Source organism: Hippopotamus amphibius, chromosome 3, assembly GCF_030028045.1.
Source record: "Hippopotamus amphibius kiboko isolate mHipAmp2 chromosome 3, mHipAmp2.hap2, whole genome shotgun sequence".
NCBI lineage: Eukaryota > Metazoa > Chordata > Mammalia > Artiodactyla > Hippopotamidae > Hippopotamus > Hippopotamus amphibius.
In genome coordinates, this window is record NC_080188.1 from 67,497,074 (window position 1) to 67,511,611 (window position 14,538).

Here is a 14,538-nt window from a genome sequence, read left to right on the forward strand (position 1 = left end):
CTCATGTAGTTTTAATTTCCATTTTTCTAATGACTGCTGATGTTGAATATCTTTATGTGCTTATTTGTCACCTGTATATATTCCTTGGTAAAATGCCTATTTATGTCTTTTGCCCATTTTCTAATTTTTTTAAACTATTGAGTTTTGAGGATTATTTATATTCTAGAAGTCCTATAGTTTTACATTTAAGTCTGCAATCCTTTTTTTGTTAATATCTGTATAATATGTGAGGTTTAGGTCAGGGTCTTTTTTTTTTTTTTTTTTCCTTTGCCTATGGTTGTAATTGCTCCAGCACCATTTGTTGAAAAGGCTATCTTTCCTCCACTGTATTGATTTTGTACCTTTGTCAAAAATCAGTTGAGCTCATGTGTGTGGGTCTACTTCTAGGATCTTCTTTCAGTTCCTTTGACCTATGTGTCTGTCTTTCCACCAACACAACACTGTCTTGATAACTGTAGCTATAAGGTGACCTTCATATCAGGTAGAGGAATTCCTCCCACCTTATTCTTCTTCATCAAGATATGTCTTCTAGGGCCTGTGGCTTTCCATATGAATTTTAGTATAAGCTTACCTATTTTTTATAGAAAATCCTCTTGGGATTTTGATAGGAATTGCAGAGTCCTATTCTCTTAAAGATACATGCTAAAACACATATGGAGGAAATTATGTGATTCTAGGATTTGCTCCAAAATAATTTGGTATCGTTGAGATTAGGGGGATAAGACTAGAGATAGAGGATACACAGTTGGCCATGATAATTTTTGAAGATGGTGATAGTACATAGTGTATCATACCATCTTTTCCGCTTTTTTAACAGTTTTTATAATAAAGGTTTTTAATTGCCTCGTTTAAAGGAATGTTTTAATATTGAATATTAAGCCTAAATTCCTAAAATATCTACTGAAGTTTAGCTCTATTTACCCTTTTAACAAGGTCTAAATTTAATATTATTGTATCTATGTCATTATTATTTCTCAGTCCCTTTTGGAAGTTTTCATATTATCAGTGTCTAGAAAGGGAAGCAGTATTTAGCCAGATTCTACCAGCAGTCATACCCAGTGAATATAACTGATACTTTGTTTCATGTTCCAGGCGCAGCTGAGAAAGATCTAGAAAGTGCTAAACTTGTACAGATTTTACACAGACTGCTAGCAGATGAGAGGAGTGCTCCTGAAATCAAATACAATTCCATGGTCCTGATCTGTGCTCTCATGGGATCTGGTAACGTATTCCCTCTGTCATTTGGTATTCATCAACATATGGTTAACATTAAATATAAAATAATAGTAAATGGTGGCTTTGGATTTTAAAGGCATTAGAAGTTAGTTTGTGGAAGATAAAGGATTACTTTTACATTGCAAATACTCGCAAAAGAGTCAATAATAAAAATATTATATAGCAAATATAGGTAAAAGTCAATGTTAAAAAATTAATACCTTTGTTTCATTAACCCTAAAACATTTTATATAAAGAACAAATTCTGATTTTGTATACCATGATATTAGCTAAGGAATTTGTTCAAGAAATCATTGGCATATCTTGGGATATGTTTCATGGATTGCTTGAAAAGAACATGTATCCTGCTGTTATCGAGTGGTGAGTTCTATAAATATCAATCAGATTCTTTTCTTTGGTAATGGTGTTTCTATATTCTTGCTGATTTTCTACTCAGTCTGTCAGTTTTTGAGAGAGGGGTGTAGAAGTCTCCAACTGTAATTGTTGATTTGTCTGTATCTCCCTTCAGTTCCATCAGGTTTTGCTTCATGTATTTTGCAGCTCTGTTGGTAGGTACATACACCTTTAGGATCACTGTGCCTTTCTGGTGGATTTACCTTTCTGTCATTATGTAGCGTTCCTCTCTGGTAGTTTTCTTTGCTCTAAAGTCTGTCTGATATTAATACAGCTACTCTTACTTTCTTTTGAATAACATTCACATGATCTTTTTCTACCCTTTTAGATTCAGTCTGCTGTATCTTGTATCTGAAGTGTAGGCAGCATATTGTTGGGTTATGTTTTTTTATTCAGTCTGTCATCCCTCACCTTTTTTTTTTAATATTTAAAGATTACATAATTTTATTCACAAAGTTGGTTATTATTATTACTACCATTTGTTAGACGAGGAAGCCAAGACTGAAGGAAATAAGCAGAGACTTTGTAGTGGTGCTGGGTAAGGAGTGGTGTCCCATCAGGCACTTTCAAGGTGATGCAGACAACCAAAATGGTGGACGGTAGAGGGGGCGGGTGTCAGGAAAGCACCTCTGGAAGTGAGCCTTGATGGGCAGAGTTGGGTTTCTAGGTAGACTTTTTTGTGCACACATCAAGGGTGGATATGTCTCCTTGGGGGCAGGCTCACCTTATCCAAGTACAAAACTAGAATGGTAGTTTATGGTTTATAATGAGAAGTATGAGTACCACTGATGTCAGAACACCCCCAAGTGCACATCTGGCTCATTGACTCCTTCAGGGCAGACAGACATCAAGGGTTGCTTGATGAGCTTTGATCAGAACAAGAGAATTAAATGAGTGGACTGTGTAACGGCATCAGGTCAAGGTGGCTTGATGCGTCTGTCTGTGCAGCTGCATCAGCTTTGCTAAAGGAACTGGAATCATGGAATCCTTTGGCCTGAGGCGCCATCTTTTTGGATGCTGCCAGTGTGGCTCTGTCTGCATTGCCCACAGTAGTGTTTTCTGTTCTGTGCTGCTGTACTGACCAGTGCCCCAGGATCCTCTGCTTTGCTTGCATTCTTTGAAGTAATTGTTGATATTTTCCACAAATCCTACTTGAGCAACCCCTTAAATGTTAAAATTCTCCTTTATAAAGAGTGTGTCCATTCTCAATTTGACCCGTTAAATAAATGGTTGAGACAGTCTTGTGTTGTCTTTAATTAGGGAAGTATTTTCTTTGGTTATTTTCTGGATTTTTTTCCAGGGCCAGTATTTTTACTGATGTACTGTTAGAGAAAAATAGAAATATTATTTGGTTTACTGCTAAGATTTATTTTTTTTTACTGTAATATGAAACCCAAGTTGGAGAGCAGTGGGAAACAAAAAGTTTGTGTGTTGTTTAATCAGTAAGCAAAAATCATTTACTATGTCTTTGTTTTTTTAATTATAGTTTTTAATATTTATTCAATTTATTTAAACTAAAAAAAAAGTTTACCCATTTCTCCCACCCCCAATCCCTGCCCCCTGCAACCACCAATCTGTTTTCTGTATCTATGAACTTGGTTTTTAATTCCACATGTAAGAGAGATCATAGGATATTTGTCTTTCTCTGTGTTATTTCACTTAGAATAATGCCCTTAAGGTCCAGTCATATTGTTATAAATGGCAAGATATCATTCTTTTTATGGCTAGCTAATATTCCATTGTATAAACACACAATAATTTCTTCACTGGTTCATGTGTCCATAGACACATAAGTTGCTGCCATATCTTGGCTTTTGTAAATAAATCTGCAGTGAACATGGAGTTCAGATTAGTGATATTTCCTCTGCATCCATTTAGAACCACATTAGTGTTACAATTTTTATTTTCAACCATCAAACGTAATCCAGAAAACTCTTGAGAAAAGGAAAGCCTATTGTATTTATCTGTGTTTTCTCTATATCTGTTCTTTCTGATGTTCCAAGGTTCCTTTTTTTAAACATTCCCTTTCTGTTTAGAGACAGTTAGCCATTCTTTTAGGTTAGGTCTGTTTATGACAAATTCTCATTTCCTTTATCATTCCTTATTTATTCATTTTCTCTGAGACTATCTTGATTTCCTCTTCATTCTGAAAAATATTTTCTCAGTGTATAGACTTCTGAGTTGACAGTTCTTTTCTTTCAAAACTTGAAAAATGTTGTGCCACTTCCTTCTGGCCTCCACGGTTTCTTATGAGAAATCCACTATCTTCCTGTTTTTTTCCCTTGTAGGTAAGTTGTCATTTCTGTCTCAAGACTTTTTTTCTCTTAGTTTTCAAGTTTGAATATGATGTGTCTTGGCATGGATTTCATTGGGTTCGCTCAGCTTCTTGAATTTGTAGGATTATGTCTTTTGTTAAATTTGGAAAGTTTTTAACCATATTTCCTCAGGTACTTTTTCAGTCCCACCCTATTTCTCTTCTCCTTCAAAGCCTCTGATGACACAAATGTGTGCTCTTTAGTTATATACCACAGGTCCCTGAGGTTTTGTTCATTTTTTTCCACTTTATTCTCTCTCCATTGTTCAGATTGGGTAATTTGTATTGCTTTAGGTTCACTGTTGTTGAGCCTATCAAGTTATTTGTTGCAGGTACTATAGTTTTGAGTTCTAAAATTTCTATTCTCTTCTTTATATCTTCTGTTTCTTTGCTGATCTGATTTGTTTCAAGCATTTCATAATTGTTCAGGCATTTTTTAAATGTAAAATATATATATAATTTGCCATTTGAACCATTTTTAAGCATACAGTTCAGTGGACTAAGTACATTCACATCACTGTGCAACCATCCCCACTATTCGTCTCCAGACCTTTTTCTTCTTTCCAGACTGAAACTCCATACTCTTTAGACAGTAACTCCCTAATCACCCATCTCCCCAGCTTTTGGCAACCACCATTTTATTTTCTCTCTTTATGAATTTGACTACTCTTGGTACCCCATGAATCATACAATAAATTTCCTTTTATATTTGGCTTATTTCCCTTAGCATAATGTCTTCAGGGCTCATCTATGTTGTAGCATATGTCAGAATTCCATTCCTTCTTAAGGCTGAATAATGTTCCATTGTTTGTATACATATCACATTTTGTTTATCCATCATCCATCAGTGGACATTTGGTTATTTTCACTTTTTGGCTATTGTGAATAATGCTACTATGAACGTGAGTGCACAAATACCTGTTCAAGTTCCTGCTTGCAATTATTTTGCATATATACACACAAGTGGAAATGCTAGATCATACAGTAATTCTGTGTTTAATTTTTTGAGGAACCACTATACTGTTTTCCACAGAGGCTGTACCATTTTACATTTCCACCAGAAGTGCATGTGGGTTCCAGTTGCCACATCCTCATTAATATTTGTTATTTTGTTTTGATAATAACCAGCCAAATGGGTATCAGGTAGTATCTTATTGTAGTTTTGATTTTGCATTTCCCTGATGATTAGTGATGTTGGGGATCTTTTCATTTGTTCATTGGGCATTCATATATCTTATCTTCTTTGGTGATATGTTTATTCAAGTCCTTTGCCCATTTTTTATTTGGGTTGTTTTTTGTTGTTGACTTGGAAAAGTCAAGTCTCTACATGTTCTGTATATTAAATCCTTATTGGATATATGTTTTCCACATATTTTCTCCTATTCCAGGAGTCACCTTTTCACTGTTGTGTCCTTTGATACACAGAAGTTTTTAATTTTGATGAAGTCCAGTTTATCTGTTTCTGCTTTTCATGCATATTCAAAAAATCATTACTAAATTCAATGTCATGAAGTCTTCCCTCTATGTTTTCTTTTAGAATCTTACAGTTTTAGCTCTTATATTCGGGTCTTTGATCTATTCTGAGTTAACTTCTGTACGTGATGTAACATAAGGGCCCAACCTCATTTTTCTCCTGTGGATATCACCAGCACTGTTTGTGTTGAAAAGACTGTCCCTTTGTCATTGAATTGTCTTGACACCCTTGTTAAAAATTATTTGACCATGTGTGTGAGGGTTTATTTCTGGGTTTTCTATTCTGTTCTGTTGATCTATCTGTCTTTATACCAGCACCACACTGTTTTGATTACTGTAGCTTTGTAGTAAGTTTTGAAATTAGGAAGTGTAAGACTTCCAACTTTCTTCTTTTTCAAGATTGTTTTGGATATGTGGAGCCCCTTTAGATTCCATCTGCATTTTAGAATGGGTTTTTCTATTTCTGCTAAAAACATTGGTTCTGGCTTTATTTTTTGTATTTTTTTTAGCCTTTTCACTATGTTTTAATTTTTTTACATTGTAATGAAACTGGTTATTTTTATTATTAGTTTTACCATTCTATTCTATTAGTGAATTTTTTTTTCAATTTTTATTTTGTATTGGAATATAGTTGATTAAAATGTCTTAATTTCAGATGTACAGCAGAGTGATTCAGTTATACATATAATGTATCTATTATTTTTCAAAATTTTTTCCCATTTAGGTTATTACAGAGTATTGAGCAGAGTTCCCTGTGTTATACACTAGATGTTTGTTGGTTATCTATTTTAAATATAGCAGCGTGTACATGTCAATCCCCAACTCCCAATCTACCCTTCCCCGCCATCCTTGCCTCCTGGTAACCATAAGTTCATTCTCTAAGTCTGTGAGTCTGTTTCAGTTTTGTAAATAAATTCATTCATACCATTTTTTTAAGTTTCCACTTATAAGGGATATCATATTTGTCTTTCTGTCTTATTTCACTTAGTATGATGATCTCTAGTTCCATCCATGTTGCTGCAAATTGCATTATTTCATTCTTTTATTCCATTGTATACATGTACCCCATCTTTTTTATCCATTCATCTGTTGATGGACATTTAAGTTGCTTCCATGTCTTGGCTACTGTAAACAGCATTGCCATGAACACTGGGGTGCATGTATCCTTTTTGAATGTTTTTCTCTGGTTATATGCCCAGGAGTGTGATTACTGGATCATACGGTAACTCTTTTTAGTTTTTTAAGGAACCTCCATACTGTTCTCCATAGTGGCTGTACCAATTTACATCCCCACCAGCAGTGTAGGAGGGTTTCCTTTTCTCCACACCTCCCCAGCATTTATTGTTTGTAGCCATTTTGACCGATGTGAGGTAAATACCTCATTGTATGAGGTTGAGTCAAAAATTATCTGCACACCGGTTATATTAAAACTTCTGTTGGCCACACTGTCTTATCAACACTTTCCGTTCAAGGCCGCTGTGTCTCCAGTCACTGCTGCACAGGTGTGAATGTGTTACATCAGTTCATTTGTAACTGCAGTGTGAGCAAAAATGGATGCCCCACTTGTGATCTGCATGAAAGAAGAGCAGTGTGTGGTGATTCGTTCTTTGTGGTCTGAGGGTATACCAGTGCTGTTATTTATCAAAGACTTTGTGCACAGTATGGAAAAAGTGTTTTGTCACAAAGATGTGTATGAATGGATAGAGAAGTTCAGGGAAGGTCTCAATAAGTGTTAGCCATTAAGGAGCTGGATGCCCGTCCACATCCATGGCTGATGACAACATTGAGCATACACGTGAAATGATTCTGTCAAATAGATGAGTGACAGTGAATTATGTGGCAAATCATTTGCAGATCAGCTGTGGCTCTGCCTATGAAATAATCCACGACAGACTTAGGTTTCAAAAAGTTTGTGCTGAAGCCTAAACTTCAGATTAAACACAGAGGACTGCTATTCAAGGATGTTGTGATCTTGCATGACAATGCACATCCACACACTTCTGCCCACACTGTCAACACTCTGCAAAAACTTCTTTTAGAGTTGTTAAAGCACCCTCCCTGTAGTCCTGATCTTGCTCCATTGGACTTTCACCTGTTTGGTCCCCTGAAAGCAGCCCTACAAGGATGAAGATTCATTTCTGATGAAGAAGTGAAGACAGCAGTGCATTTGTGGCTTGCAGCTCAGCCTAAAACATTTTTTAATGAGGGACTACGAAAGATTGTTGACAGGTGGACAAAGTGTATTGAAAAGCAAGGAGATTATGTTGAAAAATGATGTATTTGCCTTTTCTAAAAGTTAATTAAAATAAATTCTACAGTCAGAGTGCAGATAATTTTTGACTCACCCTTGTAGTTTTGATCTGTATTTCTCTAATAATTAGTGATGTTGAGCATCTTTTCATGTGCCTTTTGGCCATCTATATGTCTTCTTTGGAGAAGTGTCTGTTTAGGTCTTCTGCCCATTTTTTGATTGGGTTTGGTTTTTTTTTTTTTTTGATATTGAGCCACATGAGCTGTTTGTAAATTTTGGAGACTAATCCTTTGTCAGTCCTATCGTTTGCAAATATTTTCTCCCATTCTGTGGGTTGTCTTTTCACTTTGTTTATCGTTTCCTTTGCTGTGCTAAAGCTTTTGAGTTTAATTAGGTCCAATTTGTTTATTTTTGTTTTTATTTCCATTACTCTAGGAGATGGATCAAAAAAGATATTGCTGTGATTTATGTCAAAGAGTATTCTACCTGTATTTTCCTCTGAGTTCTATATTATCCAATCTTTTAAGTCTTTTTTTTAAATAAATTTATTTATTTATTTTATTGGCTGTGTTGGGTCTTTGTTGCTGCACACAGGCTTTCTCTAGTTGCGGTGAGTGGGGGCTACTCTTCATTGTGGTGCGCGGGCTTCTTATTGCGGTGGCCTCTCTTGTTGCAGAGCACGTGCTGTAGGTGCGAGGGCTTCAGTAGTTGCAGCACATGGGCTCAATAGTTGTGGCTCACAGGCTTAGTTGCTCCACGGCATGTGGGATCTTCCTGGTGCAGGGATCGAACCCGTATCCTCTGCATTGGCAGGCAGATTCTTACCCACTGAACCACCTAGGAAGTCCACTTTTAGGTCTTTAATACAAGTGGAGTTTATTTTTGTGTATGGTGTTAAAGGATGTTCTAATTTCATTTTTTTACATGTAGCTGTCCAGTTTTCTCAACGACCTTTATTGAAGAGACTGTCTTTTCTCCATTGTATAGTCTTGCCTCCTGTGTCATAGATTAATTGACCATATGTGCATGGGTTTATTTCTGGGTTTTCTATCCTGTTCCATTGATCTATATTTCTGTTTTTGTGACAGTACTGTACTGTTTTGATGACTGTAGCTTTGTAGTATAATCTGAAGTCAGGGAGCCTGATTTCTCCAGCTCCATTTTTATTTCTCAAGGTTGTTTTGGCTATTTGGGGTTTTTTGTGTCTCAGTACAAATTTTTAGATTTTTTGTTCTTCTATGAAAAATGCCATTGGTAATTTGATAGGGATTGCATTGAATTTGTAGACTGCCTTGGGTAGTATAGTCATTTTGACAATATTGATTCTTACAATCCAAGAACATGGTACAGTATATCTTTCCATCTGTTTGTGTCATCTTCAGTTTCTTTCATCAGCATCTTATAGTTTTCGGAGTATAGGTCTTTTGCCTCCTTAGGTAAGTTTATTCCTATGTATTTTATTCTTTTTGATGAGATGGCAAATGGGACTGTTTCTTTCTCTTTCTGATCTTTCATTGTTAGTGTATAGAAATGCAACAGATTTCTTTGTATTAATTTTGTATCCTGCAACTTTACCAAATTCATTTCTTTTTCTTCTCTGATTGCCATAGCTAGGACTTCCAATATTATATTAATAGTGTCAAGAGTAAACATCCTTGTCTTGTTCCTGATCTTAGAGGAAATGCTTTCAGCTTTTCACCATTGAGTATAATGTTAGCTGTAGCTGGTCATATATGGCCTTTATTATGCCCACTTTCTGGAGAGTTTTATTATAAATGGGTGTTGAATTTTGTCAAAAGCTTTTTTCTGCATCTGTTGAAATGAACATGAGGTTTTTATTCTTTTATTTGTTGATGTGGTTTATCACAATGATTGATTTCCGTATATTGAAGAATCTTTGCATCCCTGGGATAAATTCCACTTGATCATGATGTATGATCCTTTTAATGTATTGTTGGATTTGGTTTGCTAATTTTGTTGAGGATTTTTGCATCTATATTCATCAGTGATATTGGCCTGTAATTTTCTTTTTTTGTGGTATCTTTGGTTTTGGTATCATAGAATGAGTTCAGGAGTATTCCTTCCTCTGTGATTTTTTGGAATAGTTTCAGAAGGATAGGTGTTAACTCTTCTCTAAATGTTTGATAAAATTTGCCTGTGAAACCATCTGGTCCTGGACTTTTGTTTGTTGGTAGTTTTTTAAATCAGTTTCCATTTCAGTACTTGTAATTGGTCTGTTCATATTTTCTATTTCTTCCTGGGTCAGTCTCAGGAGATTATACTTTTCTAAGAATTTGTCCATTTTTTCTAGGTTGTCCAGTTTATTGGCATAGAGTAGTAGTCTCTTATGATCCTTTGATTTTTCTTTGGTGTCCATTGTAACTTCTTCTTTTTCATTTCTAATTTTATTGACTTGAACCCTCTCCCTGTTTTGTTTTGGTTTTTTTCTTGATAAGGCTAGCTAAAGGTTTATCAATTTTGTTTATCTTTTCAAGGAACCAGATTTTAGTTTCATTGATCTTTTCAATCATTTTCTTTGTATCTATTACATTTATTTCTGCTCTGATCTTTATGATTTCTTTCCTTTTACTAACTTTGGGTTTTGTTAGTGCTTCTTTCTATAGTTGCTTTAGATATAAGGTTAGGTTGTTTGAGATTTTTCTTGTTTCCTGAGGTAATACTGTATTGCTGTAAACTTCCTTCTTAGAACTGCTTTTGCTGTGTCCCATAGGTTTTGGATCATTGTGTTTTCATTGTCATTTGCCTCTAGGTATTTTATGGTTTCCTCTTTGATTTCTTAGGTGATTCATTGGTTGTTTAGCAGCATATTGTAGCTACTTAGCCTTCACGAGTTTGTGTTTTTTAGAGTTTTTTTTTCTTGTAGTTAATTTCTAATCCCATAGCATTGTGGTTGGGAAAGATGTTTGACATGATTTCAGTTTTCTTAAATTTACTGTGGCTCACTTTGTGGCCCAACATGTGACCAGTCCTGAAGAATGTTCCAGTGTGCACTTGAGAAGACTGTGTATTCTGCTGTTTTTGGATGGAATGCTGTATAAATATCAATTAAGTCCATCTGCTCTAATGTGTCATTTAAGGCCTGTGTTTCCTTACTGATTTTTCTGTCTGGATGCTCTGTCCATTGATGAAAGTGGGGTATTAAAGTCCCCCACAATTTTTGTGTTACTGTCAATTTCTCCTTTTATGGCTGTTAGTATTTGCCTTATATATTAGCATGCTCCTATGTTGGGCACATATATATTTACAATTGTTATATCTTCTTCTTGGATTTACCCCTTGATCATTAATTATGTATTGTACTTCATTATCTCTTGTAAAAGTCTTTAGAGTGTAAGTGTTGTAACTCTAGCTGGTTCTGGTTTTATACCTCAGTTTTATCAAAATAAACACATCAGTTTGAGGGATGCTAATTACATTAAACTTATTGGACTTAAGAGGAATCCTGTATTTTACTGTAAGTGAAGTTAAATAGACCAAGAAAACCAGAAAGAAGGTAGGAAATCTAGAAAGGAGCCTACTATCACAAAGTTGTTGAAAGGATGTGAGGTATAACCTTTTTATTTGCCACAAAATTAATTTGAAACATACCTAAGATTTTTCTGTAAGTATTGGACTTCATATCTGAACTGATGATAGGGTTAAGGAGTGTATTACTCAACCTTGAGATCATACAGTGAGCTGTGTTTAACTATATATAACTCACTACCTTAATCAACCTTTGACTGTAGAACTTGACATCTGATTTATTTTTATAAAGGATCTGTGATTTTTTTTACCCTAACATCCCTAAAAAAGACATTTCTAGGCTACTGCTGTGTCTTTTTCCAGAATTTTTCCTAGTTTTATAACTCAATATCATTTAAATAAGCATTTTGGGTATACATTTTGGGTCAGGTGTATAGTAGGATTAGAACAATCTAATAGAAGCATATCTGTTGCCTTGTTTTTGTCTTCCAGAATCTCTGCACAAGGAAGTACAGGATTTGGCCTTTCTAGATGTTGTATCCAAACTTCGCAGTCATGAGAACAAAAGTGTTGCTCAACAGGCCTCTCTCACAGAGCAGAGACTTGCTGTGGAAAGCTGAGAACTACCCCTCCCTGACACACCTCTGATTTCCCCTTTGTTCTCCATCCAGCTGCCTCTTCTGCTTCATTCTCTTCCATATCACTTGTGCATGCGTGTAATGTTCCAATGCCAATTGAAGAACTGCTGTAGGTACCTGCCCAATAAGATTTCTAAACCCATAGTTAGTGTGAACATGACTTTGTCAAAAACAAGTCTCCACCCATAACTGTTTTCTTGTATTCCTGTTGCTTGAGCTACGTTAAGTAGAATGTGCATGTTGTAGTCCTATGATGATGTAAACTTGGTACTACATAATGACTTGCTCCTCATCCTTGGTAAACTACATAATAATGTACTGGTAAATTAGAAACAAATGAGAATGCAGCAGGATCTGACTAGCTTATGAAAGATGGAATCGAATAGTAAAAATAGCTCCATTTATTGGTGCTTGGAAAGCACAGTGACCAAAAAACCTGTATGGCTGCTTATTCATTAGTCTTACCTACTAATGTCAAACCTATGGTACCTAGAGTTAAATAAAGTCCAATGCTCTCACTCTTTACCCTATGGGTTCTCCTTCCTTTGTAGACTCTTGAAACTGCCACAAACTTGGCAAGACTTCCTGAGGTTTTTTATTTCATATTTAATTGGCCATCATCAGTAGCTTGATGTTGAAAACATTTGTAGTTTTCAACATGAAGCTAAGGGGTTGAAGACTATTACGCTAGTACATATTGGTTTTTTTGCCTGTATTTTAGATTCTGATATATGTACAGTTTAACCTCAGAATTTCTGCTATCAATTAATCAACATCATTCAACATGTGTCTTTAAAAGTCACTTGGCATTTGTTTTCAACGGCGAAAGTTAAGTATGGCTTATTGAAAAATGGATTTTTTTTTTTTTTTTTTTTTGCTGTTTGTCATCATTCAGCTTGAAAGCAAGAAGTTTCCTCAGTCTTAGCCCTTTTAAATTTTATATGAGAACTAGCAGGGCATATGAAAAAAGATTTAAAATGCTTCTCTAGACTAAAGAGATGAAGCAGGTTCTAAAAGCCATAGTAGTCAGTCCAGTTCATTCTGCAGATGGCCTCATACCAGTAGCTGTTAGAGTTTCCCACCTCCACTTTCCACAGAGAACTGCAGTAGATCTTAAAGCCTATCAGAAAAGTGACAGCACCAAGACTCAAGAGATGAGAAGAACCCCCCCCCCCCTTGGCAAAATGTAGTAAACTCTTCACTGCCACCACCACCACCAAATGGGTTTTTAGAGCTTTGAAACACAATCTTTGTAAATTAATCAGAATATCCCTGTGACATACCTGCCTTCTCCGTATGCCCAAGTTTGAGAAACACTGGCTGAAAGGTAAGGTGGGCTCCTTGCTCTCCAGTACTGATGCCGCACATCTCTATGGAGTGACAGAAGTTGGACTTTTGACTCTGAAATAGCTGTACTTAAAGTTAAAACCCCAGTGGAGGTAAAGAACCTTTTGACTGACTGTTCCCTTTGATGTCCAAGAAAAGGACAATTACTGCGAGTGCTTATTCCACATTTACTGTAAGAATGATCTTGTCTATTGTCCTCTCCTGGGCTGGATAGTGGACTATATTTTATTTTAGATTTTGAAAGACATCTGTAATGTTGCATAATAGGCTGTCCATATTAATAACTAAATAAATAGTATATCAAACTGTAATGGCATCATTTGGTTTATTTGTATATTTTACTTCTATTTCCAGTTCCTAGAACAGTGCCTGCTCATTGTTGGTGCTCAGTGTTTGTTGAATGAACTCCTACTTCCATGAAACTTCCAGAGTGCCTGAGCTATTTCTAGATAGACTGATAGAGAAACTGAGATGTAGGTGTTTGTCTGACTTCAAAGAATTTTTTGATAGTAGGATCTTTTTTGAAAAGCATTATATAGAAAACCTCAGGACAGAAGCATCCAAAGATCATGGATTTGAGAAAAGATACTGTGTGGGCCAGCTGCCAGCAATCAATTTGCTGATATGCTAGGAATTCTCATCCTCAGCAAAACAAAATGCAATTCACACCACCAGCTGTTCTGCAGAGAGACCCGAGGCTGTGCCCTTATGATGACAGGGCTCCACCAAACTCGGTGATGTGCTGCTGTGCTGTGGCAGTGCATGGGAGGCCACAGACAACACACTCCCTCCCCTACTACTTAGTCTTAGTTTTAGAGACCACCTTTACATTAGTTTGCTACCCATTAAGAGTGCATTCTAAGGAAAAGATGGGAGGAGCTGCACAACAAAGCTGTGTTTATCACTTTGTGTCAGGACTAGAGTGTAGATGAAAAGCAAAAAGGCCAGAAATTAGAGGGAAGAAGATGTCTGAGTGGAATGTCCTCCTTTCCTCCCTTCCAGTCCCATTAGCTCCTTGGAATCTTACTAACCACCCACCCAGAGTGTAACTTCACTGTACTCAAAGCAAAATTGATTAAATACTGGCCAATAATCCTGTGTTTTCCTTGATAAAACATGCTTTGAGCATATCTGGTAACAGTGGAGATGTGGAACAAAATTTTTCAGTTCTAAAACTACTCTTGGGTGGAACAGAATGCTCTCAGATATAAGCATTAGTGTGAAGTGTTCTGAGAAACCCTGCATGTGAAGATTTCAAAAAGAAATACTCTTTGGTATCATTAGAAGGCTTGTTATCTAATTCTGTTGAACATAAGGGGTGAAGATGTTTATTACTTAGGTGAGCATTATCCTTTATATCCAGCTGTTTCTAGAATCAGTAAGCTTAAAAGACACTTCTT

At 36.0% G+C, this 14,538-nt stretch overlaps 1 protein-coding gene across 5 annotated transcripts in view; it reads left to right on the forward strand.

The window, feature by feature from the left end:
• Positions 1 to 12,316, forward strand: part of RAP1GDS1 (Rap1 GTPase-GDP dissociation stimulator 1) — a 149,077-nt gene extending 136,761 nt beyond the window's left edge. For 4 of the 5 annotated variants that reach the window (XM_057727897.1, XM_057727896.1, XM_057727898.1 and 1 more), the window contains 2 exons: positions 1,093 to 1,221; positions 11,646 to 12,316. In XM_057727897.1, coding sequence (XP_057583880.1) covers positions 1,093 to 1,221; positions 11,646 to 11,773 — 257 coding nt within the window. In that variant the 3' untranslated portion in view covers positions 11,774 to 12,316. The remainder of the gene's footprint in view (positions 1 to 1,092; positions 1,222 to 11,645) is intronic. The other variant, XR_009052698.1, reaches the window with a different exon arrangement.
• The last annotated feature ends 2,222 nt before the right edge of the window (positions 12,317 to 14,538 follow it).